Consider the following 27,549-nt stretch of genomic DNA (forward strand, 5'->3'; position numbering starts at 1 on the left):
GTTCAGGAAATGCACCCTTATCAAGGTGGAACAGTTATGGTCTGGGGAGGAGTCCAGTTAGGCCGAAAAATCGATCTCGTTTTTCTTGAAAGGTTTCTAACAGGAATCACATATCGTGATTTAATTCTTGAGCCTGTCGTGTTACCATATGCCAATTATTTTGGGAGAAACTTCATGCTCATGCATGACAATGCACAGCCTCATACAGCCAGAGTGGTAAGTGAGTTCATCAATGCTCATCAATTAAACATCTTACCCTGGCCGGCACAATCTCCTGACCTCAACCCCATCGAACACGTATGGGACGCGGTCCAAAGAAGAATTTTGAGAATGGCTATGCCTCGTGAAACTCGTAGGGATCTGGTTCGGGCCGCGAATGCAGCGTGGCAGGCTGTACCTCAAGAAGAGTTCGACAACCTGATCAGGAGCATGGAGAGACGATGTAGGGTCTATTTAAAAAAAAGTACAAATTATACATTGTTATTTTTTTTTCGTTGGACATTCTAAACACTAGTAAAAATGACTAGAAAGTGTTTGATATGTGGAAGTTCTAATATAAAGGTCTCCGAATTATTCTTTTATAGGCAAGTAAAGTATTCAGTTGTTCTTTTATTTATATTAAACCACATGCATACTTTCTGGTTAGATTTCCTAAGAATATTGATATTCGTACGGAGCGGCTAAATGTATTTTTTATATAATTTAATTTTTGTGACACTAAACATTCAATTTATTGTTCAAATATATGTATTATACAAATTAAATTTTTAAAATTAATGTTCAAATTTGGCGCGCGAACGATAGGTCCTCCACAAGGATAGATAGAATAGAAGCACCACGTTTGCAACAAAGAAAAAAGATAAATGGAAGTCGTTGATATGTTTGCGACAGTTTCCATAGTGATTTACTTATCCACGTAAGTATATATGATCTAGGGTTAACAAGTACACTCCTCAAAATGTATTTTTTTTATCAAACTAATAGTTTATAAATACAACAGGAATTAATGTTTCTGTGAAGTAGTTAAAATTGATTCATTTAATTACTTTTAAGTATAGTTTAATTCAGACGATAGCTTCAAAGTTTGAACCCGCGAGCTGTTACAGGTTTCTACACTCAATTCTTAAAAGCCGGCTCCAGTGGAAGAGCTCCGAACTGCTCTAACACCTGTTAGATGTCGAACAAGGGCTTTAAAGCTTCCCCGAGGGCGACTTGGGAACTTTCGGTGCCATTTTAACTCTCAAATCCTGCGGAGAAAGAGACTAGACTGTGTAAAGTGGAAAAAAATACCCCAAAATGTCAAATAAATTATTGTTATAATATTATATGACATCTTAACAAGTTAATTTTTGTAATAAATAACCACATGTCTCCTTTTTATGTCTCAATGACTGTGGTAATTACTAAATTTGACGTTTAGGCTATACATATACAGGGTAAACCGAACTGTATTCCGGAAATATCGGCAGCATATTCTGCAGCTAAAAATAAGTAAAAAAAGATACAGGGTGTAGAAGTTTCATTTTTATTTTGATTTTTTCCAAATAATTTCTGAAGTAACGTCAATATTTGGATGAAAATTGGTGTCTAGGAGCTTTTTGACATGAGAAATTTGATTTTGATGTCCATATGACTCCTACTTGTAGAGGGCACCACCTACATATTTTTAACTGGTTTGAAGAGTAATAACTTTTCGTCCATACTTGTATAAAGCTGTTGAGTAAAAAAATATACGTTTACGATGTGTTTTACGTAAAAAAGGTCTCTTGGTGAAAATCGCTACGAGTAATGGTTCTCGAGATATTTGGAATCGAAATTATCAATACCTGTCATCATCGACATAAATTAAACATATTGACTAAATAGTTATTAGACTGAAATCATAAACTTTTTTACTTATTTTTAGGTGCAGAATATGATGCCGAAGTTTCCAGAGTACAGTTAGGACCACCCTGCTTCCCCTAGGAGATGCAAGACCTTGTCGTTGGTTGGCTTGGCTTGGTCTAAGAAGCATCTCACTCATCATCTTGTCCCTGACTGTATCTCACTCATCATCTTGTCCCTTACTGTAGTGTCGTAGCCAGGGAATTGCACCAAGACATATAACGATACCGGGCGGGGCTACGGACAGCCTCAACCTTGGGGCATCGGGGGGCACCCCATTGTATTTTACCCCTTACTTCTACATGCGGGGCTCTGTAGAAGTGGACCGACCGGCCCTAGCGACTCATGGGAACACTATGAGATCTGGTAATAATAGTAATAAAAACATCACCGGTGAAGCTGTGGGGAAACCCTCTAGCAACACTGGGAACAGTAACAATGAAAGTTCCAAGGGGTCAAACCCAAAGAGAACTACAGGAGAGGTGGCTGACACTTGCGTGAGACCATCCTCCGCAAGTGGCATACAAGTTACCACCTCCTCCAAGGGTCGGGAGCCTACCTCCTACCTCTAAACCCAACAGGCGACACAAGCTACCGTTTCGTCTACCCGGCCTGGGTCGTAGCTCCTCGACTGTGAAGGACACGGGTCTCCGTAGGAAGTCCTGGGACTGTATGATGAGTTATAACTCAAGAAAGGGGGACACAATAGATATCTAAGGTCGCAGAGATTAACCCCCCCTCCTACTTATTCTAAGGACCACCCTGTATAGTCAAAAATTGGCAGATAGTATAGACAGTAGAGGGACAAAAGAAAAAATGTAATGGTCTCGCTTAGGGTTTGATGATGGTCATTAGAGGCCAAGTAATAATTAGAGCTGGGCGTTAACACAAACTTAAACAGCGGCAAAGACGATTATGGGACGGCGCGAGTACTCCAAAACTTTAAGTTAATTAAGGTTCTTAGATAACATTATTGCCCAATTTACAGTTCAGTTTGCACCATTAAACCAAGTTATGGCTTTTTAAGCAATTGCAATTTTCGAAAAATTGTTTAGTATTAATTTTGCGGAGGAGTACTATTACGCCCAATAAAAAAATGGCAAAATCAAGTAAAAAGTGCGGTAGAAAATAGCTTTAACTCAGGGCAGTATAGTTTAATTTAACCAAGAAGTAATAGCTCGAACCAATAAATAAAATAATAAACTAGGCAAAGAAAATAAAATCCTTCTACTCTGGAGGACTTCACCAAGAAACGAAAAAGCAAACAATCTCTTTAGAAAGGGAGTGAACACTTCCAAAACTTGACTATTCTCGAGCTTATTTCGTTGTCCACTTTACCGGATTTATCGAAAGTAACGCCTAGGTATTTGTATTCGTTACATATTTGTATGTATTCGTTATCCAGTTTTATTGCTGCTTGATCCGATCCAAAGCAGAGATATTTAGTTTTTGTGATATTCATCTCCAGTTCCCAAACTTGGTATTCCTCTTTAAGTGGTCGTCAGCGAATTGTCAAGTGTATAAGCAAGAATCTTCACTTTTTGGTACGTCGATGCCTCTCCATTTGCTTTTCCACTGCTTTAAAACTTGGTTGGCGTATATTTTGAATAAAGTTGGTGACAGGCAATATACTTGTCTTAATCCTTTTGATATTTTGTTTCCAGTTTTATTGAGGAACAAGAATTTATATATATATCTAGATGGAGAACTAATTCATATAAAACCGTATCTACCTCATTTTTGTTGAAATCTTTCATATTGAAGCTTTCAAAAAAAAAAAATAGAAAAATTATTCAAAATAATTTATATACAAAACACATCCTCGAAGGGGAAGCAATTGTAAAAACTCACAGGCAAACATTAAAGGCAGCACAAACAAAACGGTCGACTCTATGTTTGTATGGATCCGGGATACCTATACGCTTCCACAGGATAGAAAGGGACGAATAGACAGAGAGACAAACAATAACAAATAGGGATTTTGTTGTTTCAGTATAATTGAACGGTTCCGAATGGAACTCGTGCGTAAACGACGTGCAGGGAGACGTTTAACCATAATAATAATTGTTTTCGGGAAAACAATGGCGTTTCAGTTCATTCGCATCACATTTTGCATCGCACAACAATCAAAAATTTGCATAGAGTACCATTAAATATTAGTATTATAATAAAATACGCTTTTAGATGTTTCAAAATATGAAAAAAGGTAGAGCTGCTATAACAACGTTGAATTTTTTAAGAAAAATTTACATTATTTTCATAAATTTACACTTTTCTTGTAAATTTAATTTTTTTTTGTAAATTTACATTTTTTCTGTAAATTTACATTTTTTTCTGTAAATTTACACATTTTCTGTAAATTTACACTTTTTTTTTGTAAGTTTACGGATTTTCTGTAAACTTATAGTTTTTCTGTATAATTTACACTTTTTCTGTAAATTTACACTTTGTATGTAAATTTACAGTCTTTCTGTAAATATACAGCTTTTCTGTAAACTTACACTTTTTTGTAAACTTACAGTTTTTCTGTATAATTTACATTTTTCTGTAAATTTACAATTCTTTTGTAAATTTACGGCTTTTCTGTAAACTTACACTTTTTTTGTAAACTTACAGTTTTTCTGTATAATTTACATTCTTCTGTAAATTTACACTTTTCCTGTAAATTTACACATTTTCTCTAAATTAACACTTTTTCTCTAAATTTAGGTTTTTCTGTAAATTTACACTTTTCCTGTAAACTTGCAGTTTTTCTGTAAATTTACACTTTTCCTGTAAATTTACACATTTTCTCTAAATTAACACTTTTTTCACTAAATTTAGATTTTTCTGTAAATTTACACTTTTCCTGTAAACTTGCAGTTTTTCTGTAAACTTACACTTTTTTGTAAACTTACAGTTTTTCTGTATAATTTACATTTTTCTATAAATTTACAATCCTTTTGTAAATTTAGGGCTTTTTGTAAAATTACACTTTTTTTGGAAACTTACAGTTTTTCTGTATAATTTACATTCTTCTGTAAATTTACACTTTTCCTGTAAATTTACTTACATTCTTCTGTAAATTTACACTTTTCCTGTAAATTTACACATTTTCTCTAAATTAACACTTTTTCTCTAAATTTAGGTTTTTCTGTAAATTTACACTTTTCCTGTAAACTTGCAGTTTTTCTGTAAATTTACACTTTTCCTGTAAATTTACACATTTTCTCTAAATTAACACTTTTTCTCTAAACTTAGGTTTTTCTGTAAATTTACAGATTTTCTGAGTTACGTACATGTTTTTTGAGAATTTTGTACATCCAACGATATCTAAATAATAATATTATATGTACTTAATAAATTAATATAATTTTGGATTCTATTTTATTAAGATTTTTTCATATTTTTTTGGTTCAATTAAAAATATGTATAATTCAAAAGTCGTTAACTGCTATTGTCTTTGTAATTGACATATTTAAAAATTTTCTTTTGTTTTTTATTTATCATATAATCACAAAATCAAATCATAATCATTAAATAAATAAGGGAACACTTATATCCATTGTTGATGGCGATTTCTGTAATAATATTAATCTTTTTTTGAAAATTCTATGGGCTCAGTGGAGATATTAATAATCTTTGAATTAAACTATGGAAAAAAGGAGACATTTTAATTTGCCTATTACTGCATAAAGCCTAATGTAAAAATATTTAAACGTCATTCAAACGTCACAAAAGTGTTAATTCTTGCGACGTGATTGACAATATAAAAAAGTCATTTTAACGTCTAGGCATAAAAATAAGCACAAAAGTACGAAAATATATTATTAAATTGACATAAAATGTCAAATATATATACAGGTATATACAAGGTAAAACTTTTAAATCTTTTTATATTATTTGGAACGTTTGAAATTGTGTAATAATTATTTGTGGCGTTTAGAAAAATAAATTGCATGTTCTATTCGAGGTAAAAATGCTTTTTGTGCCTCAACTATATGACAAACTTACACCCTCGCAACAAGAAGTGTCATTTTTACTTCTAATAAAACAATATACTATTGTATAATGTCAAATCATGTTACAATAATGAATACTTTTGTGACGTTTGCAAAAATATATTTTTTTACCTTATTTCTAATTCATATCTCCACCTTAGAACAGTTACTTACAAAACCAACCGAAACAATATCAGAACTAAAACCAACCGTCCCGATATTCCAACTTAATCCAGATCCAACCGCGGTAAAACTGGAGAAATAAACTTATCAGACTGTCCAGAACGGCGTCCCGGTGTTCATCCAGAGCTCCGGGCGTCCGATAGTCTGGCGCCATTTCTGGAAACGATTCCTGGAAAACGCGCTTGCGATATCGATATGGCTATTATTCCAGACCGTTTGTTTAAATAATAAAAGATTGAAGGGTTATATAGTATTTTATGATGTTGTTTTGCATTTATGGTATGGCAAAAGCAGGTTAAATCGGTGCTACAAAAATTTTCTACTTATTCTGGAAACTTCTTGTCTTGTAATAATTGATTATTTAGGTTTTGTAAAACTCAAATTTTATTATTAAAATATTTATTTATACTCATGCAATTGATCGTATCAGTTGTAGTATTCAATTTTATTTATAAAAAATGTAAATAGTAGATATAATCTTCGAGAGGAATGTGCTAAGTGGTGTGATGTAGTATCCTATCAACATATTTTTGTAATGAATAATAAAGGTATTCAATGTTCAATAAGGATGTAGAAATATTTATAAACCATTTTAAGAAAAAAAATGTCTGATATATGAATATATAAAATCCTTAAGTGACTGACATACTGATTAATCACGATCCTGCTCCAATCACTCAACGTAAGAAGCTCAATTTTGGCATACAGATTGATTCTAGGGTGTAGAGGTTTGATAAGAAGGGATTTTTCGAAATTCCAGTTCCAAAAGGGTGAAACTGGTAAAACCCTCAAATATTACAATATTTTTTATTTAAAAAACGGTCAAGTTTCCGAAAAAACGCTTAAACACGTATATTTTATTTTGTTTTTTTACATATTTTAAGATTTTTTAAAAATTTATACAGTGTGTTTCGAAAAATCTGGTCATTGATTAATCACGATCCTGCTTAAAGCGCTTGACGTAAAAATCTGATTTTTGGAAAACAGATTGTCTTTAGGGTGTAGAGGTTCGATAAAAAAGGATTTTTCGAAACATCTAGAAATAATAAGAAAAAACAGCAAATTGGTCGAATTTATCCTTAATTATCATTTACTCTGATAAATGCTTAAATAAACTTTTCAAATTTCAATCCTTCATATTTTCTCAATGACTCGACCGATTTTCAAAAACGAAGCGGGGAAATATAGAGAATAGAAAGCTCTTTTCATTGCGGCGCCACTTGACCCCCTTTCCATTTGAAAAAGTTGGGGATGACACCCCGCTTAGAGGGTTGAATATTTTGCAATTATTTTTGGGGCAAAAGTTGACCCCCTCACAAACAAAATTGACGTGTTTTTGGATTTTTTGAAAAAATAAATACCCTGGCCGTGATGCCTTGCGCAACGTTTTCGATGGGCCACCCTGTATGTAAGATATCATACTAGTACCTTAAAGTATTTTTTTTTCAATAAGGTTAAAGGCTGATTCATGGTACACCGGGACGGGCCGGGGCCGTGCGACGGTGAAGGCACGGCCAATAAACCAATAAAACTGGTTAAAAACAACAAGTGACGACGCATGACGAATTTATATTTAAACCCATCCATAGTTAACTTAAAAATTATTAGAAACTTTTTTTAGTAAAATAAATAGATTGGTATGGGACGTCATCTGCTTTTTTTCTGTCATCGTCTGTCGAAATCTTACCTGAGAAAAAAAACAGAGTATAGTAACTTTCAATCAAACTTTATTCTAAATTCTGTAAACAATTTAAGAGCACGTTAAGGAAACGTCTTTCATCCCTTAAAACAGGCTAAAGCAATTAGGAACTCTCGAGTTTGCTAGCAGACGAAATTGGCACTTGAGATAAATAGAGATGCTCGAGCATCTTTTTTCGTGGAAACTGCAGAAAACCTAAGAAAATCGATCAATCAGTCGCCACGATATTTTTTCTCTCTCTCCTAAATGTCTTTTTTTTAGTTAGCCTTAACCCTAGGTTAATATTAGACTAGAATTTGTACAAAAATTCGTTACGATATGTTTTGCACACCGAAAGCATCCCTTATTGGTGTTTTTAATATACAGGGTGGTCCTAACTGTATTCCGGAAACTTCGGCGGCATGTTTTATTGATAAAAATAAGTAAAAAAGTTCGTATGAATGTATGTCCTAAAATTCTTAGTTGTAGAGATACAGGGTGTAGAATTTTTATTTTTATTTCAAATTTTTCCAAATAATTTCTGAAGTAACGTCAATATTTAGATGAAAATTGATGTCTGGTAGTTTTTTGACATGAGAAATTTGATTTTGATATCAATATCACTCCTATTTGTAGGGGGCGCCACCTATATTTGTTTTAACTGTTTTGAAGAGTAATAACTTTTCGTCCGTACCTGTATAAAAGTACTGAGTGAAAAAAATACATTTCCGTGACTTTTTACGTAAAAAATGTCCCTTGGTAAAAATCCCTACGTAACATTAAGGGTAGTAGATGTTCGTGTTTTTTTGTTCAGCTAATAGTAGAAATCAAGTAAAGGTATATTTTACGATAAAATATAAAAAAATGCCTTTTAGAGAGTGTTCTATTCTCTGTGTCACTTATACAGGGTGAGTCTTAAGTAAGTGCAAATATTTTCAGAGCTGGTAGATCTCGATAAAAGAAACATATTTTTTCTTTACCATTATTTTCGTCCCTACCTCTATAAAACTGCTGAGTGATAAAATATACATTTCCGTAATTTTCTACGTAAAAAATGTCTCTTGGTAAAAATAGCTAGGAGCAACGGTTCTCAAGATGTTTCGAATTGAAATTATCAATACCTGTCATCATTGACTAAAAATAAACATGTTGAGTACAGATGAGAAATTTGGGAACTTTCTATTTTTTTAAACTAATGATAAATTTTTCTTAGTAGTTTTATATAGGTACGGACGAAAAGTTATTATCCACTCTTTAAACCAGTTAAAAAAATGTAGGTACGTCCTCTACAAGTAGGAGTTACATTGACATCAAAATCAAATTTCTCATGTAAAAAAACTCCCAGACACCAAAAAATTAATCGGAACCAATTTATTCGGAAAAAATCAAAATAAAAATGAAATCTCTACGCCCAGTATCTCCGAAACTAAGCACTTCAGGACATACATTTATACAAACTTTTTTACATATTTTTATCTGTAGAATATGCTGCCGAAGTTTCCGGAATATAGTTCGGACCACCCTGTATAAAGCTCACCATCGATGTTTTCTTTATTTTTTCACCTATATATTCACACAACCCTCCGCACAGCAACAAAAACAATACAGGGTGCATAATTAATCTTATTTGTTTTTCCATTCCGATGAGATCTTACGAGAATATGCTTTTAACGAAAATTGTACCATCAATCAGAGAGGTTGAGTTGTTAATTACCCACGCAGGGCAGCAGGCGCAGGGGATTGAGTGCTATTAAAAAAGAAAAGTGGTTGTTTTTCTATTAACTAAAACAAAAACAGCTGAATTTTAATTCGTCTTGCGCTCAGCGGAATTTTTTAAAGACTATACAGCCATCGCACAGTGCTTCGGACATATGGCTCTAGAGGACAAAAATGCAAAACTTCTCTTTTATTGTAGGTAATTTATACAAACTAGGTTTATTTGACACAAATGATGAGTACTCTCATTGTACTAAATGATGATGTTCTTAGTCCCACGTTTATAAAAAAAATCTTATAAATAATAAAAATGTTGGAGCTGTGTTCCATCTAAGGAAATAATAATTTATAGTATGAAAACGGTGTAAGTATTAAATAAATCCCTGTGATCCAGTGACGTACCGTGACTTTGAATTTTGAGACCAAAAACTGACAAATAAAAAATTTGTCAAAAAAATCATATTACAGCTATGTTTTATTTTGCCTAAAAATGTTAACTAATAAGTTAGAATAATTATATTTCTTCCCTAACTAAGTGGTTTTATCGCTAAATTTATCTGAAGCTAGGTACAACACAAATCTTAAATACGTGGACTATTATAACAACAAATACATCGTAAAAGACTATTTTTGTAGCATTCTGAACGAGGATTCAAGTTAAACTTTTTAGAAAATAATTTAAAGGAAAAATGAACCTGCTCGATGGATGCTTGTTCTGAGTAAAATCCTAGAGCTCTATGATTTGCTTTTATAAACTCTGGCACATGATGCAGAATTGCATGAATCTTTGGAGTTATCTTAATACCTAAGTTGAGTATTTCCAATCTAAATTGTTCGATGTCATGTTCAAAATGTTTGTTTAGTGCTTGACCAAAACAACTCGAAACTACTTGATTAAATGCAGAAAACACTGCAATATATTTATTCCAAAAAAAAGATTTTTAGGTTTTTGCTTCTAAAAACTTTGAATATGATTCTTTACCGGGCGATATCGTCTTCAAAATATCCACTTTCTTTAAAAGTTATCTGGCGTTATTTCCGTTACATTTTCCATAATGATCTAGTTTCAATCCCGCTTTTTTTTATCCATTCTGTTGCAACATTGGTATTCTCCAATTCAAGACAATCAAATAGTTTTTGAACCACACCTAACAAAAGGTGAAGCTCAGGAGGGGGAATATACTTTAAGACAGGTGTTTCTTCGTCGCCAATGATTAAAGGTATGTTTATACAGTTTTCTAAAAAATAATTGCCCTTAACAACAGTTTAAAAAATACAAAAAAAAATATTTCAAACAAAAACGCTTACTAAAATCTTTGGCTTTTGTTATATTTCCTTTAGATTGTTGCCATAAATTTGTATTTTCTGTAATACTTTTAATAGTTCTGAATGATCCTTTAATTTCCATTTCCTTTACATTTACATCACACCATGGGTAAGTGTGAGTGGATGAATTTGACTGAAGACCAAGGAGAATCATAATAAGCTTAAAGTCAGCGGCAAAAGTATAGAAACAAATTCCACATATGGACTGCAGATCTAACGTCTCAAAGAGGCTTTTAATGTTAGCATAAGATTCAGACAACTTTGGTCCTAAGCCAATTATGAATTGTTTATTAATTCCAGCACTTTTATATTTCTTGAAATATTCGGGATCATTTTCAGGGAGCACATTCAGACAAACTTTAAGTGATCCACCACCACTATCAATGCCAATTTTTAGATGAAAATCTTCAGGTAATTCTCTAATTTCCAAAATATATGATAGAAGACCAGATAAATCTAAGCAGTATACAAAAATTAATATTAACTGAATTAACATTTTTCCTATAAATTATTTTTTAAAATGTGATTTTCTGAACTTGAATTCTAGTTCAGAATGCTACCAAAATAGTCTTTTACGATGTATTTATTGTTATAATAGTCCACGTATTTAAGATTTGTGTTGTACTTAGCTTTAGTTAAATTTAGCGATAAAACCACTTAGTTAGGGAAGAGTTATAATTATTCTAACTTATTAGTTAACATTTTTATGCAAAATAAAACATATAGCTGTAATATGATTTTTTTGACAAATTATTGTTTCAGTTTTTGGTCTCAAAATTCAAAGTCACGGTACGGTTTTTATTTTGAATCATATAAAAACCGAACAGTGCAGGTTTATAGGCTTTAGTGTCAATTTCAAAATGATGACGTGTATCGGAAAATGCTTTGCGATTCAGATGTTTTGAGGCACCACTACTGCTTTTCCGGTGTTTCAAAAACATTGAAAAAATTTCCCTTGTTAAGATCTATCCATTCTCTGTTTTCTTCCCTCGTCTTCGAAAATTGCTTGTTTAAGGAAAATTCAAATTAAAGGAAAATATTCGGCAAGCGCGTACAACAGAGTCTTCCTCCTACGCCAGCGCCATCTAAAGTAATTTTAGCTGTGTGGCGAGATGTTTGTAGCGATTAAGGCGGGCAAAGATACACACACAAAGACACATACACCTCTTGGAAGGCGTTCGTCAAACACTTTGGAGAGTCCAAATATTTGACGATAAAACAGCAATCATCGCCGACAAGCAAATATTTAGGGGAGGAACGTTCAACAGAGGACAAATTCCAAATAAATCGCCTTTAAAAGTTTTTTTGAATTCAAAATTATTTAGTTAAATCGAATTAATTCATTTTTTCTCATAGCAACTAGCAACTGTTAAAATTACCTTATATCTATCAAAAATAGTAGGTGAAATAGTACTTTAATCGCAATGATATAGTACAATTCTTTTAAAAGTTCCTCAATATGGCCGACCTAATTACGAAAATTGGTAAATTTTTTTAATGAAAAATAAGTTGGCGTTAGGGAATTCAGAAATTGATTTAGTCTGTGGTTAACAATAACATTTTTCACGATTGTCAAGTTGACGTTAAAGTTAGGTTATTAGGTGGTTGTCATAAATAAAAAGATAGATTATTGAAATTATTTAATAAGAATAAAGTTAATATTTTACTTAAAGGTATTTTATAAACTTTCTCAGTGAGAATATTAACTCCCCTGTTTCTTATATTTCAGTTAAAGGGACGTAAGAATTATAGGAAGTGAATTTTGTTTTCATGTTTTGACGATATCTGAGAGTTCCTAGAATTATCAAGATTATTGAATAATTATAGTTGTTTAATAAATGAAATTAATAGAAGACTTGGAAATAGGAGATGATGCGTTTCATGTTATAGTTTATAGATCACCTCATTTCTCTTAATTTGTTTTGATTTTAGTACAGTTAATGACAAATTGAATTGCAAAAACAGCTATATATTTTCAAACATCTTATTTAAATAGTTCTTTTATATACTGTTAAACTGTATCAACTACAAAGTCTTTAGCAAAAAGTTATAAGGTAATAAATTTTGTATATATAATTTATGAAAATTTATATATAAAGATTAGAACAAAATCCTCTGAGGGAAAAAGAAATATTCAAACACTTATTAAATATACTTTATTAAAAATAACAACATACAAAAACATCCATGCAAACTGTAATAATCAAAACATTATCCACATTATACCTTTATAAAATTTGTGTTCACACTCCTGTCAGGAAAGCCAGAAATGTTTGTTTAAATATTAACTTATTTTAAATTGACAGAAACACATCAGAATATGTCAAAACCACAACTATAGGTTTGGAATCAGTACTAAATTTTATACCTAGTAAGTAATGTGTCAACTAATAAGTATAGGATAAAAAAGAATTATTAATATAGAGTGTACTATACAATGTCCTTCTGCTTATTTATGAAATTACTTTCCTTTCAAATGTGAGGAATACCAGTAAAATAAAACATAATTTTTGGTTTGGTTTGGTGTTTGATATTCTAACCACATCTATTACAAACCTTAAGTGCTTTTAGTGAGTAACTGTATTTTTTATTATTCTTTGTGTATCTTGTAAAGTAAAAAAGAAATATATCAAACAAATTCATAAAAACTACTTTCAATTATTGTACACATTATATATTTCAAGTGTTATTTGATCTTTGGTCCCATTACTAACATTACCTTATTTATAGGTCTTCTCTACTAACTCAACTTTTAAACCTGCGAATTTTGCGATCTTGAATGCTGATTAACCAATCGACAAATTTCGCGATATCGTCTGCTTTTTATAAGAGGAGTTAACGCAGTTAAAATTTGCAATCACGGATGCTATTTAAAAGAAAACTGCTCTCACTTCTTTAGACTGTCTTCCGTTTTACCTTTAAAGCAAAACTGAAAAGGTATGCAGACAGGGCTTAAAACAAGAGCAAATACGTAAATTTTCGTAATTCCAACAGGCGTTTTTCTTGGTTTGCGTGGATAAATTGTTCCGAAGGTGATTTAACCGGGTTTCAGGTGGCTGAAATTACAGAAAACTGTAATGAACGTGCGCTAAACTCCGGAACTCGGCAAACCGAAGTAATTTAATCTGGCAAATGGAACAAAACTGGATATTCGTACGGCCTTAAACGGAAAGACAAACAGTTATTTGGTAAGTTATTAAGGCGCAACGGGCCCGGGAGAGTTAATTCTGTTAGAACTGTGAAGCAAACAAGCGAAAACGGACGAATACTAGAAGAAAAATCGTCTTATTTGGTTGGGTTTATCAGATAATGGGTTTAAACAAGCATCATTAGCATTAAGAAGAGTGATAATCAGAGACGGCGTGTGGTTTAATTATTGGTGCCTAACTTTAAATTTTTTAATGTGGCCGTCCGTAGCTCCACCGGTAGTGTGTCGATCTGCGGGGCGGAAGGTACTGGGTTCGATCCCCAGCCAGTACGGTCGCTTTATTTATTTAAATAAAAATGTTTATTTATCTACATAGAGCGACCAAGAAGCCGCCACCTCAAGGAAGGCAATGGCAAACCACCTTGAGTATATTTGCCTTGTACAGGGTGTCCCACTAAGAATAGCTCTCAGCTGTATCTCGGAAAGTAGAATGTTTGTAGAATGACCGCTAGGGGCGTAACTGCAACAAAAAAATATGAAAATGGAGTTTTTACACAATTTTGCCTAGATAAGGTGTACTATAAGTAATAGCTTCATAATCTTCAGTAAATTTTGAATATTTTCTGTTAGAGCCATTTTTCCCTACCAAAATGAAGTGGTGAGGGAAGGTTAGATCTGTTTTTATTTAAATATAATAACTCTGGACTGGATGATCGGAATCCAACGAGCGAGGGCTCGTTTAAAAGAGCGTTTCTTACTCTATATTGTATCATATAAACAATAATAACAAGCTTTTGAACGTAGACGCTAGGGGGCGTTCTCTTACAATTTTACAAACATTGCGCGTTTTTTCAAAAAAATTAAATGCAATAGTATTGTAGTAGTATTATGACAAATTTGACATTTAAAACAAGCCCTACTCAATAGATGGCGCCACTTCTGTAGGACCATTTTTCAGTATGGCAGAGTCCATTCTTTTTCTAGCTAGGTATATTCTTTGGTATTGATATTTAGAAAACGTCAACATTTGACGTTTCCAGTATTTTACCAAACCGTTCCGTATCAAACCGATATTTTCTGGTCTGGTTCGCCTGGTTTTGCAACGGAATACAGTCTAATCAACGGATACGGCTGCCAGATTATTAGGCTCATCATATATTTAATCAAAACCTAATTTTTACGTATATTTATGAATATATAAAATAAAATGAACTGCAAGAAAACCGTTATTAAATTTAACGGAAATTTTTGCTTAAAGAATTTTGTATTTTTTGTTATATTACTAAACTGATACAACAATGACGAATTCATCTTATACCAACTCGTATATTCTCGAAAATATTTCGTTGTTGATCAAGTTGACTCAAGCCTTAAAAAAACATATATGCATACGAAAACAGATGTTTTGCTTACATCAGACACGTACATCCTACTTACAAAGTTACTTACAAACAAACGATAATATTCATTAAATTATTTAATTAAAACTTTTATCAACTTAAATTTCATTCACAAAATATACTAAATTCTTTTTAAGTTTACCTAGTATTCCCATTGTTGCATAATTTTGCAAGACTTAAGATTAAAAGCCGAGATGAATAGAAAAGGTTTTAAGAATCTAAATATAATTTTTTTGGATTATTAAAGCTTGCTCTACACATAAGGTTTTACCTGTCAGTCAAGCGAAAAAAAGCGAAAACACTCCTCGAAAAAGAGGAGGGTGGGGGAGTGAGAACCTCTCACCTCTGTTCTGATTTTTCGCTTAAATTTTTTGAAAATTAAAAAAATTTCCAAAATTTTTTTTTAAAAAATTCCATATTTTGAGGAAAAAAGAATTTAGACGTGTTTCTTGAGTCGAAATATACTACCCCTAAAATATTTGCACTTAATTAAGACTCACCTTGTATATATTGACACGCAAGACTGACAGGTAAAATGTTATGCGTATAGACGGAGCTTTAGCTTTAAAAATGACGTTACATTGTATCGATATTGAATCATCAACAGACTGAGGTATTGATTGTGGCCAAACAGTTCAATGTTTAGTGATTTATTTTTAAATATTTGGCTACCTAGGGCATAAAAGAAAACCCAAACGATTTGGAGACAGTCAAAGTGATCAGTTTTCAGATTAGAAAGTTAAATACACTTATAGAAAGCTATATAATATGGCGCTTGCTGGTACATACGAGTTGGTTAAAAGTGAAGGAGTAGATGAGTTTTATAAAGCCTTGAGTAAGTGTTTTAGATATATTAAGTAGTTACAACTTTTATGCACTCAAAAAATAACACATAAAAATAAAAAACTGCAACATTATACTTAGATTTATATAAACATATATTATGACACACAATTAATGTTGTATTCGCTAAGTTATTATTCTTCTCCAGCTCATCTCATCGCATCAGTCATTACATTACTATACAGGGTGTGCCAGAAATAAGTGCAAGTATTTTAAAAGGTGGTAGATCTCGATAAAAGAAAAATATATTTTCTCTTTATCGTTTTTCAAATAAGTCCATAATAACGGAGTTATTTTACTTTGAAAATTTCCAAAAAAAATGATTTTTTGCTCAAATTTTGAGAACCACTGGATCTTTTCTGGATTTTCTTTCTTGTACATTTAATATACAACCTATGTATGTTGCCATATTATCAAGAAATTATGTTTTTTAACTAAAAACTAAAAAAAAATTCCGAAAAATTTTGCTGATGTTAGATGCACTATTTTTTTGACACCCTGTATAGTCTGTGCAACAAGAGGATAAAAAGGGTTTATTTTATATTTTAACATATTTATATTTTTTATATTGTCTAACAACTGTTATACTATTAAATAATTTTTTAGTTTTGATCTTTCTTTAATTGTGTTTAGCTAATAAAACCCCGGAAAAAAAGGTTCAACAGTCAAAGAAACTAGAAATTGCTATCAACGGGGACCAGGTTACTCTGGATTGCGGCGCTGCCAAAACCAAAGCCACTTATACTTTGGGGAACAACGCTGAAGGTTGTGGCAGTGGAAGTGCTAAAAACGTTAGTATAATTATACAGGGTGTCCGTTATTTACAAAGTTGATCATTTCTCTCACGACGCCCTCTAAATTTTTAGTTTATTGTCTAAAAAAAATATAACAGACCACTGTAAAACCTTAATATTCACAATAAACCTTGCCCCAAAGACGCTTCATTTTCCATTTAAATTATATTGAAATTTGCCACTTTTTGCAAATATATTTTTTTTCTCCCGATATTGTTCTCTCGCAACCATAACAATTACATGTGCTTATACAGAATTGAACGTTCTACAAAAAAGGCCTCTTACAATTTTTCGATAAACCTACTCCTTTAAAAGTTATCCACGGTTAAAGTTAACAACTCGGTGTTATTTAATAATTAATTTTTACCCTCCAATCCAAGAAACGTACTTCTTCAGCTAATGGTAAACAGCTGATGGACACATGCCATCCAGTTCGGAAGGACACAGTCAAGGCAAGTTTTCTCGTTATAATTCGGTTTTAATATATTCTTTTGATGATAATAATGTCATTTAATAATTAATCTTTACCCCCCAATCCAAGAAGCGTACTTCTTCAGCTAATTGTGAACTGCTGATGGACACATGCCATCCAGTTCGGAAGGACACAGTCCAGGAAAGTTTTCTCGTTATAATTCGGTTTTAGTATATTATTTTGATGATAATAATGTCATTTAATAATTAATCTTGACCATCCAATCCAAAAAACGTACTTCTTCAGCTAATGGTAAACTGCTGATGGACACATACCATCCAGTTCGAAAGGACCCAGTCCAGGCAAGTTGTCTCGTTATAATTCGGTTTTAATATATTCTTTTGATGATAATAATGTTATTTAATAATGAATTTTTACTCCTCAATCCAAGAAACGTACTTCTTCAGCTTCTGGTAAACTGCTGATGGACACATGCCATCCAGTTCGGAAGGACACAGTCCAGGAAAGTTTTCTCGTTATAATTCGGTTTTAGTATATTCTTTTGATGATAATAATGTCATTTAATAATTAATCTTGACCCTCCAATCCAAAAAACGTACTTCTTCAGCTAATGGTAAACTGCTGATGGACACATGCCATCCAGTTCGAAAAGACCCAGTCAAGGAAAGTTTTTTCGTTATAATTCGGTTTTAATATATTCTCTTGATTATAATAATGTTATTTAATAATTATTTTTTACCCTCCAATCCAAGAAACGTACGTCTTCAGCTAATGGTAAACTGCTGATGGACACGTGCCATACATTTCGAAAGGACCCAGTCCAGGAAAGTTTTCTCGTTATAATTCGGTTTTAATATATTCTCTTGATGATAATACTGTTATTTAATAATTAATTTTCACCCTCCAATCTAAGAAACGTACTTCTTCAGCTAATGGTAAACTGCTGATGGACACATGCCATCCAGTTCGAAAGGACCCAGTCCAGGCAAGTTTTCCCGTTATAATTCGGTTTTAATATATTCTTTTGATGATAATAATGTTATTTAATAATTAATTTTTACCCACCAATCCAAGAAACCTACTTCTTCAGCTAATGGTAAACTGCTAATGGACACATGCCATCAAGTTCGAAAGGATCCAGTCCAGGAAAGTTTTCTCGTTATAATTCGGTTTTAATATATTCTTTTGATGATAATAATGTCATTTAATAATTAATCTTTACCCCCCAATCCAAAAAACGTACTCCTTCAGCTAATGGTAAACTGCTGATGGACACATGCCATCCAGTTCGAAAGGACCCAGTCCAGGCAAGGTTTCTCGTTATAATTCGGTTTTAATATATTCTTTTGATGATAATAATGTCATTTAATAATTAATCTTTACCCCCCAATCCAAAAAACGTACTCCTTCAGCTAATGGTAAACTGCTGATGGACACATGCCATCCAGTTCGAAAGGAACCAGTCCAGGCAAGGTTTCTCGTTATAATTCGGTTTTAATATATTCTTTTGATGATAATAATATCAGTTAATAATTAATCTTTACCCTCCAATCCAAGAAACGTACTTCTTCAGCTAATGGTAAACTGCTGATGGACACATGCCATGCAGTTCGAAAGGACCCAGTCCAGGAAAGTTTTCTCGTTATAATTCGGTTTTAATATATTCTTTTGATGATAATAATGTCATTTAATAATTAATCTTTACCCCCCAATCCAAAAAACGTACTCCTTCAGCTAATGGTAAACTGCTGATGGACACATGCCATCCAGTTCGAAAGGACCCAGTCCAGGCAAGGTTTCTCGTTATAATTCGGTTTTAATATATTCTTTTGATGATAATAATATCATTTAATAATTAATCTTTACCCCCCAATCCAAAAAACGTACTCCTTCAGCTAATGGTAAACTGCTGATGGACACATGCCATCCAGTTCGAAAGGACCCAGTCCAGGAAGGTTTTCTCGTTATAATTCGGTTTTAATATATTCTTTTGATGATAATAATGTCATTTAATAATTAATCTTTACCCCCCAATCCAAGAAGCGTACTTCTTCAGCTAATTGTGAACTGCTGATGGACACATGCCATCCAGTTCGGAAGGACACAGTCCAGGAAAGTTTTCTCGTTATAATTCGGTTTTAGTATATTCTTTTGATGATAATAATGTCATTTAATAATTAATCTTGACCCTCCAATCCAAAAAACGTACTTCTTCAGCTAATGGTAAACTGCTGATGGACACATACCATCCAGTTCGAAAGGACCCAGTCCAGGCAAGTTTTCCCGTTATAATTCGGTTTTAATATATTCTCTTGATGATAATAATGTTATTTAATAATTAATTTTTACCCTCCAATCCAAGAAACGTACTTCTTCAGCTAATGGTAAACTGCTGATGGACACATGCCATCCAGTTCGAAAGGACCCAGTCCAGGCAAGGTTTCTCGTTATAATTCGGTTTTAATATATTCTTTTTATGATAATAATATCATTTAATAATTAATCTTTACCCTCCAATCCAAGAAACGTACTTCTTCAGCTAATGGTAAACTGCTGATGGACACATGCCATCCAGTTCAAAAAGACCCAGTTAAGGAAAGTTTTCTCGTTATAATTCGGTTTTAATATATTCTCTTGATGATAACACTGTTATTTAATAATTAATTTTTACCCTCCAATCTAAGAAACGTACTTCTTCAGCTAATGGTAAACTGCTGATGGACACATGCCATCCAGTTCGAAAGGACCCAGTCCAGGAAAGTTTTCTCGTTATAATTCGGTTTTAATATATTCTTTTGATGATAATAATGTCATTTAATAATTAATCTTTACCCCCCAATCCAAAAAACGTACTCCTTCAGCTAATGGTAAACTGCTGATGGACACATGCCATCCAGTTCGAAAGGACCCAGTCCAGGCAAGTTTTCTCGTTATAATTCGGTTTTAATATATTCTTTTGTTGACAATAATGTCATTTAATAATTAATCTTCACCCCCCAATCCAAGAAACGTACTTCTTCAGCCAATGATGAACTGCTGATGGACAAATGCCATCCAGTTCGAAAGGACCAAGTCCAAGCAAGTTTTCTCGTTATAATTCGGTTTTAGTATATTCTTTTGTTGATAATAATGTTATTTCGTTAATTAATTTCTACCCTCCAATCCAAGAAACGTACTTCTTCAGCTAATGGTAAACTGCTGATGGACACATGCCATCCAGTTCGAAAGGACCCAGTCCAGGCAAGTTTTCTCGTTGTAATTCGGTTTTAATATATTCTTTTGATGATAATAATGTCTTTTAATAATTAATCTTTACCCTCCAATCCAAAAAACGTACTTCTTCAGCTAATGGTAAACTGCTGATGGACACATGCTATCCAATTCGAAAGGACCCAGCCAGGAACGTTTTCTCGTTATAATTCGGTTATAATATAATCTCTTGATGATAATAATGTTATGTAATAGTTAATTTTTACCCTCCAATCCAAGAAACGTACTTCTTCAGCTAATGCTACAACTTTGTAAATAACGGACACCAAAAAATAAGTGTGTATATAATTATACACACTTATTTTTTTTAATCTAAGCAAATGAAACAAAGTAGTTTTTTTTTTCGTTTATATAGTATATTTAATATTATTTCATTTTACTAGGCTATTGCCAAGCTTTCTGGAAATGTCCTGATCGTATTGGACAAGAACGAACATGGACTAATACAACGGTCATATAAATTATCTGGATCCGAGTTGACTGTTGTAAGTCTTATTTTTCCATTATTTCTATTTTATTTGAAAATTTATTATATTTGTTGTCATTCTCTATTGTTTCTGTTTTATTTTTTATTACCATATTTTTGATGCTGATTTTTTTGTTCTACAGACTCTCACTAGCTCAAAGAAAGGAGTCCCGACAGCTCAGATAGTCTATATAAAGGTGAAATAGATTATAGTTCCCTCAACAAGACTTTTTTTAAAAATTTGATTGTATGTGAGTTTTGTGAAAAATAAATTTTAAATAAAATATAGCTTATTATTTCCGTTTAAATACAAAAAAGCCACCCTGTATAAGACATCGTACTTCACGAAAAAAAGAGATATTTTTACACAATTTCCACAGTTAGCAACCTGTAATTGTCTAACAATTAACATTACTGTTTGCATTAAACTTAAACATTAAACGATTTCAATTGTTTATAGTGCCACATCATTGTGTATTTGTTAATAAAAGTATTTAATCTGAGTAATACTGATAAGAGCTCGAGAGTGAGTAGTTTAAAAACGAGAGAAATCACAGGGATCGGTATCAGCTAAAATGGGTCTGGAAGGCAAATACGAAGAAGTGAAATCAGAAGGCTTCGAAGCATTCTTCAAGGCACTTTGTAAGTTATTGTATTTTCTACTTTTCCATAGTTTCGGTTAATAAGACAGTAATACATTTTTGAACTACTATACAGGGTGTTTCAGAAAGCATGTGCCATCTCTCGTGGGGAGATTCCTCACGTAAAAATAAAATATATTTTTTATATCAGCATAGAATCCAATTCTGCCTTGATTCGCAGCTACAGGGAGTTAAAATCTTATTTTTTTTTCAATCTATACTAATATTATTACATTCTAGGGTGTAGAGGTTCGATAAGAAGGGATTTTTCGAAATTCCAGCTCCAAGAGGGTGAAACCACCCCTCAAATATTACAATATTTTTTATTTAATAAACGTTCAAGTTTCCGAAAAAAAAACGCTTAAACACGTATATTTTATTTTGTTTTTTTACATATTTTAAGAATTTTTAAAAATGTATACAGGGTGTTTCGAAAAATCTGGTCATTGATTAATCGCGATCCTGCTTAAAGCGCTTGACGTAAAAGGCTGATTTTTGGAAAACAGATTGACTTTAGGGTGTAGAGGTTCGATAAGAAGGGATTTTTCGAAACTCGAATTCTAAGGGGGTGAAACTGACCCTCAAATATTAAAATATTTTTTATTTAAAAACCGGTGAGTTTTTCGGAAAAACTCTTAAACATGTTTATTTTATTTTGTTGTTTTACATATTTTAAAATTTTTTATAAATTTATACAGGGTGTTTCATAAAATATGACCATTGAGTAATCACGATTCTGCTTAAACTGCTTGACGTTTAAAGCTGATTTTTGGTAAACGGATTGACTGTGGGGTATAGAAGTTCGATAAGGAGGGGTTTCTCGAATCTCAAATTCCAAGAGGGCGAAAACGCCCCTCAAATATTACAATATTTGTTATTTAAAATACGGTCAGTCTTTCGGGAAAACGCTTGGACAAGCATAATTTATTTGTTTTTTTTACATATTTTGAAATTTTTTAAAAAATCATACAGGGTGTTCCAAAAAGTTGGGTAATTTCTTAACCACGATTCTGCTTAAACTGCTTGACGTATCCAGTTGGTATGTTAATGGAAATTCTTGCTTTGCTTTATCATTACCATTACAAATGATTAATTCGACGCGAACGAAGTCGCGGGTACACGCTAGTCTATTCTATAAAATCCGAGATTGTTTTTATTTAATTTTGCATATTATTCAGATAAGCGATTGAAAAGAATTTGAGGTATGTCGATAATAAAATGAGATGATTATAATTGAGGTACAAGTGTTTTTCACACAAAACTACAAGTGTATTAATAGATTTTTATGATGACTTTGATAACAATATAAAATATATATATATAAAATTCACTACTTATATTTGCATTTTATTTACATTTTTAAGTATAATATTACTCTACTGACCTCTTAACCATTTCATATCCTTACCTATTTTTAATAAAATAGCAAAATATCTAAACAATCAAGTTAGGATGCAAATATCTTGCTGTAGCAAAACCCGCAATATGCATCATACTGCAACAAAACCAGCCTTATTTGAATTATTTTTGTGTTTATCCACATTAAAAATTAAATATTAATTTTTATTTCTACAAAAACGACATACAAAACAATCATTCCACTCAATAGACACGTTTTTTTTTGTAAAATAACACTTGACGTCTCGTATGTAATTTTACTCACTTATCATTCTAAATTTTTTTTTCTAAAAGTAATAAATACATTATTTTTTTATGAATTTGCAGCTGCTGGAAGGCCAGAAGGTCAGCAACCACGCGGCCCACCCAAAACCCCAAACAAAAGTCTGTCAATTTCTATAAATGGCGACCAGGTTACAGTTGACAGAGGTGAGGAATTCAAACCTACCTACACCTTGAACAAAGAAGTTGATGTTCAGGGATTAGGAGGCAAACCTGTAAAAGTAAGTAATTCTGACAATATGATGACAGTACAGGTCAAAAAAAAACGATAAAATAACGTATAATACTCAAGTTTTTTTCTTTCTCTATTTTTCTGAACTTGGAAAGCCTTCTTCTTTTTCTTTTACTTATTTGAGATCTTTCTATCTGTTAATTTTAAGGTTGCTTCTGTAGGAGTTCTTGCGAGATGGACTGCCAACTGTCTTTCCATCTTTTTGGAGGTCTTCCCGGCTGTCTCTTACTCATGGGTTTCCCTTCAAGGGCTTTTCTTCCATGTGTTTTACGTGTGCGAACCATTATCTTTTTCTTTGCCTACCCCATCTCACTACGTCCTGTATTCCACATCGTTATCTGATATTTCTGTTTCTAATTCTGTCTCTTCTAGTCTTCCCCATTATGGTTTTTCGGTTCTTCATTTCAGCGACTCTTAACATGCTTTTGGTCTTGTTTGTTTCCTCTAAGATTTTTATGCCATATGTCATTATTGGTTTGATGCAGGTTTTATAAATTTTAATTTTGCTGTCTGTTCACATGAAGGGGTTTGTCCACACTATTTGTCTCGGACATCCTGACATGGCCGTTGCTCTGTTTATCTGGCTTCTCAGATCTTTCTCTGGATCATGGTAGTGCGACATATCTATTTCTAGGTATCTGAATTGTGATTCTTGCTCAATAATTTTGTTTTCTACTACCAGTTTGCATCTTACCGGCTCTTTAGAGAAAGTTAAGCATTTAGTTAATAATTAATATTTATATTTATTATATATAATAAATATATAATAAATATAAATATTTATTATACAGGGTTGTTCACCACATACGACAAGGAATATTGTAGCTAAACGATTAGATTTTTACAAATTGTAAATTTTGGGTTCGTTGAAGGACTATTAGAGCTACAATTTTAAAATATTTTTACAAGTTACAGAGTGTCCCAAATAAATAAAAAATATCAAAGTTGTATTTTTTTAAACGGAACACCCTGTATATTATTACATTTCTAGTTTCTACGATTAAAATAAAGGTAAATTTGATTAAGGTTTATTACACATAAACCTTACCGTTTTTGAAATATTTTCAATTTTGTGAAATTGCAGTATAAATTTTAAGGCTTCATTTCTCCGAGGGTATCAAAGTTTTTAATGCTAAATATTTACTGAAGTTTATTTATTGATCAGTTATTGTGTTGCAATAATAAAAATTTTACTGCCTTATACAGAGTGTCTAAATATTTATTTTAAATAATTATTAGCTTTAAACGGCAATAACTTGTTTAATTTAAATGGAACACCCTGTATATTTTATAAGAATCAGATGCAGAATTTAATTGTCTATCAAATTGTATGTCTATTAAAAACTGAATTATTTATGTGTATTAGACAGTATGGTAAAAAAACTAATGCCTTAAAAATGATGTTTCATTTTTTGACAAATGCTTATTTATAACAACAGAGACTTTCATTTTCATAACTTATTATTATATTGATATCTGATTCAAATCCACATTTATTTAGAATAATTTATTAACGAACACAATTAAGTATGTAATTAATTAGTATTTGGGCGGAAATACTGGTGGTATATTTAATTAATGGTATACTCTTTTATAAAGATTTAAATAGTTCTCTTTTTGCATACAAATGGACTAGTAATATCATCGTTTTACTAAAAACGATAATATTACTAGCCTGTACATTTTGTACATTTGTTGTTTTAAAAGCAATCTAAAATGTCAATATTCCATGGGTATATTGATAAATGAGGTCTAAATTATAAGAAAATGCATTTTCTACGAAAACTTGAAGGGATAGGTAAAAAGTGGAATAATACATTTTGATAGACAATTAAATTGTACATCTGATTCTCATAAAATATACAGGATATTCCATTTAAATTAAACAAGTTATTGTCGTTTAAAGCTAGTAATTATTTAAAATAAATTTTTAGACACTCTGTATAAGGTAGTATAATTTTTATTATTGCAACGCAATAACTGATCAATAAATAAACTTCAGTAAATATTTAGTATTAAAAACTTTGATACCCTTGGAGAAATGAAGCCTTAAAATTTTGACTGCAATTTCACAAAATTAAAAATATTTCAAAAACGGTAAGGTTTAAGTGTAATAAACCTTTATCAAATTTACCTTTATTTTAATCGTAGAAACTAAAAATGTAATAATATACAGGTTGTTCCGTTTAAAAAAATACAACTTTGATATTTTTTATTTATTTGGGACACTCTGTATCTTCTAAAATTATTTTTAAATTGTAGCTCTAATAGTCCTTCAACGAACCCAAAACTTACAATTTGTAAAAATTTAATCATTTAGCTACAATACTCCGTGTCGTATGTGGTGAACAACCCCGTATAATGATAAAGATAATGGCTGCATCATCAGCGTAACACACAATGCTAACTCTGTTGTGTCCCATTTGATAACCGATATTCCACCTTTCCACCTTTTCTATGATGATGTCCATTAAAAGATTGAATAAGAAGGGACTAAGGCCAATGCCTCCTGGTGTTGGTATGTCTCCTGTTAGATTATTACCTGCGTTCGCTTATATAATAAAAACAAAATAAAATATTTATATAAAAATTTATTGTATACTTTTTTATATAGTATCTTTTATTTGAATTAATTTATTATTTTCTTTTAGACCAAGGCAGCCCTAGCTGGTGACCAGCTCACTGTGGAATCGACTGACGAAAATGGTACTTTCAAAAGAGTATATGCCCTGGCAGGTTCAGAACTGACAGTTGTAAGTATTTTATTTAGTACTGGAATCAGTCGAGTAGAAAAAATTAAACTCGGTCGCTCGAGTATTCAAATCCTCGGTATGTGTCGAGGATTTTTGGGGATCCTCGAGGATTACTCGGCACGAAATTGTAACAACTAGTTTTGTATTATTAATAATTTGTATTTCATTTTCTAGACTTATTCTTCTTCCAAACCTGGCGTCCCCCAATTTATCAGAGTTTTCAAAAAGTTGTAATTTTTTTTATATCCAGCTTTTTTTCTTAATTTTGTGCTTTATAAACATGTTGGATATTCTCAAAATATAATATATTTTACTATAAAGGTGTTTTTTTTCTAAAATTCAGATAAATTCAAACATGATGAAAAATAATGTTATAATTTATACCAAGTGATTTTTTGGCATTTTTTTATTAAACTATCTAATACACATTTGAAGTTACCTCATGATACTTTTTTGTTTTTCTAATAATATTTTTTTATTTTTAGACATACTCTTCTTCGAAATCTGGCGTTCCTCAAGCCACCAGAGTCTTCAAAAAATTGTAATTTTTCAATAAGCATCGACTTACCTCAATTTTGTGTTGTATAAATGTGATAAATTTTCTCAAAATATAATTTATTTGGCTATAAAAATGTTTTTTTATGTATATAAAATTATTTTTTTCCATAGCAACTGTTAAAATTGCCTAATATCTATCAAAAATAGTAGATAAAATTGTACTTTAACCACAAGGGTAGATTAAATGATACTTTAACAGCGAGGATATGTTAAAAACATTATTACTTCTCGCACGCTTTTTAATTGCTTCCATTTTTGAAATTTTTTGTATTCCTTTTCATAAGTTATTCGGGATTTAAGTGGAAGTAGTTTGGATATGGAATTTGTCGACTCAGCCTGAATATCTGTTGGTAATTTACTTATTTCGTTTTGAGCCATCACTATACCGAGCGAAAATATACGAAATAATATACATGTACTGATTTCTTTCGAAAATCGACATCTATGAAACTATGAACCCTTCCTGGACACAAACGGTACATTGTGAGACAGGAAATTCTAAAGAGAAACAAGCCCTATAACATAGGATACAACATTTTAATGAACAGTGCTTTCCATAAAATC

The 27,549-nt window shown here is 31.8% G+C and overlaps 3 protein-coding genes across 4 annotated transcripts in view; 2 read left to right on the forward strand and 1 right to left on the reverse strand.

Moving 5' to 3' along the window:
• Positions 1 to 6,124, reverse strand: part of LOC115885333 (lachesin-like) — a 45,950-nt gene extending 39,826 nt beyond the window's left edge. Inside the window, exon 1 of the mRNA XM_030904211.1 lies at positions 5,997 to 6,124. The gene's annotated coding sequence lies outside the window, so the exon portion shown is untranslated. The remainder of the gene's footprint in view (positions 1 to 5,996) is intronic.
• A 9,784-nt stretch (positions 6,125 to 15,908) lies between these two features.
• Positions 15,909 to 21,405, forward strand: LOC115885401. Its single transcript, XM_030904302.1, has 4 exons — positions 15,909 to 16,150; positions 16,792 to 16,949; positions 21,039 to 21,140; positions 21,265 to 21,405. Exons 1-4 carry the CDS (start codon positions 16,084 to 16,086, stop codon positions 21,325 to 21,327), a joined length of 390 nt encoding a protein of 129 aa, XP_030760162.1. The 5' UTR covers positions 15,909 to 16,083; the 3' UTR covers positions 21,328 to 21,405.
• A 218-nt stretch (positions 21,406 to 21,623) lies between these two features.
• LOC115885354 (fatty acid-binding protein, liver-like) lies at positions 21,624 to 27,059 on the forward strand. Of its 2 annotated transcripts, none has more exons than XM_030904244.1 (4): positions 21,624 to 21,763; positions 23,488 to 23,663; positions 26,326 to 26,427; positions 26,913 to 27,059. In XM_030904244.1, exons 1-4 carry the CDS (start codon positions 21,697 to 21,699, stop codon positions 26,970 to 26,972), a joined length of 405 nt encoding a protein of 134 aa, XP_030760104.1. In that variant the 5' UTR covers positions 21,624 to 21,696; the 3' UTR covers positions 26,973 to 27,059. The 2 variants fall into 2 exon arrangements, with proteins under 2 accessions (XP_030760104.1, XP_030760105.1); XM_030904245.1 differs by lacking the exon at positions 26,913 to 27,059 and adding an exon at positions 26,602 to 26,747.
• Positions 27,060 to 27,549: the final 490 nt, after the last annotated feature.

This window comes from Sitophilus oryzae, unplaced genomic scaffold (genome assembly GCF_002938485.1).
Source record: "Sitophilus oryzae breed Bouriz unplaced genomic scaffold, Soryzae_2.0 scaffold_381_pilon_pilon, whole genome shotgun sequence".
Taxonomy (NCBI): Eukaryota; Metazoa; Arthropoda; class Insecta; order Coleoptera; family Curculionidae; genus Sitophilus; species Sitophilus oryzae.

Coding starts and splice junctions, on each gene's coding strand:
- LOC115885401 (XM_030904302.1), top strand. CDS start 16,084: ATGGCGCTTGCTGGTACATACGAGTTGGTTAAAAGTGAAGGAGTAGAT. Junction 16,151..16,791: donor TGAGTTTTATAAAGCCTTGA/GTAAGTGTTTTA, acceptor AATTGTGTTTAG/CTAATAAAACCCCGGAAAAA. Junction 21,141..21,264: donor CTGGATCCGAGTTGACTGTT/GTAAGTCTTATT, acceptor TTTGTTCTACAG/ACTCTCACTAGCTCAAAGAA.
- LOC115885354 (XM_030904244.1), top strand. CDS start 21,697: ATGGGTCTGGAAGGCAAATACGAAGAAGTGAAATCAGAAGGCTTCGAA. Junction 23,664..26,325: donor TAGGAGGCAAACCTGTAAAA/GTAAGTAATTCT, acceptor ATTTTCTTTTAG/ACCAAGGCAGCCCTAGCTGG. Junction 26,428..26,912: donor CAGGTTCAGAACTGACAGTT/GTAAGTATTTTA, acceptor TTTTATTTTTAG/ACATACTCTTCTTCGAAATC.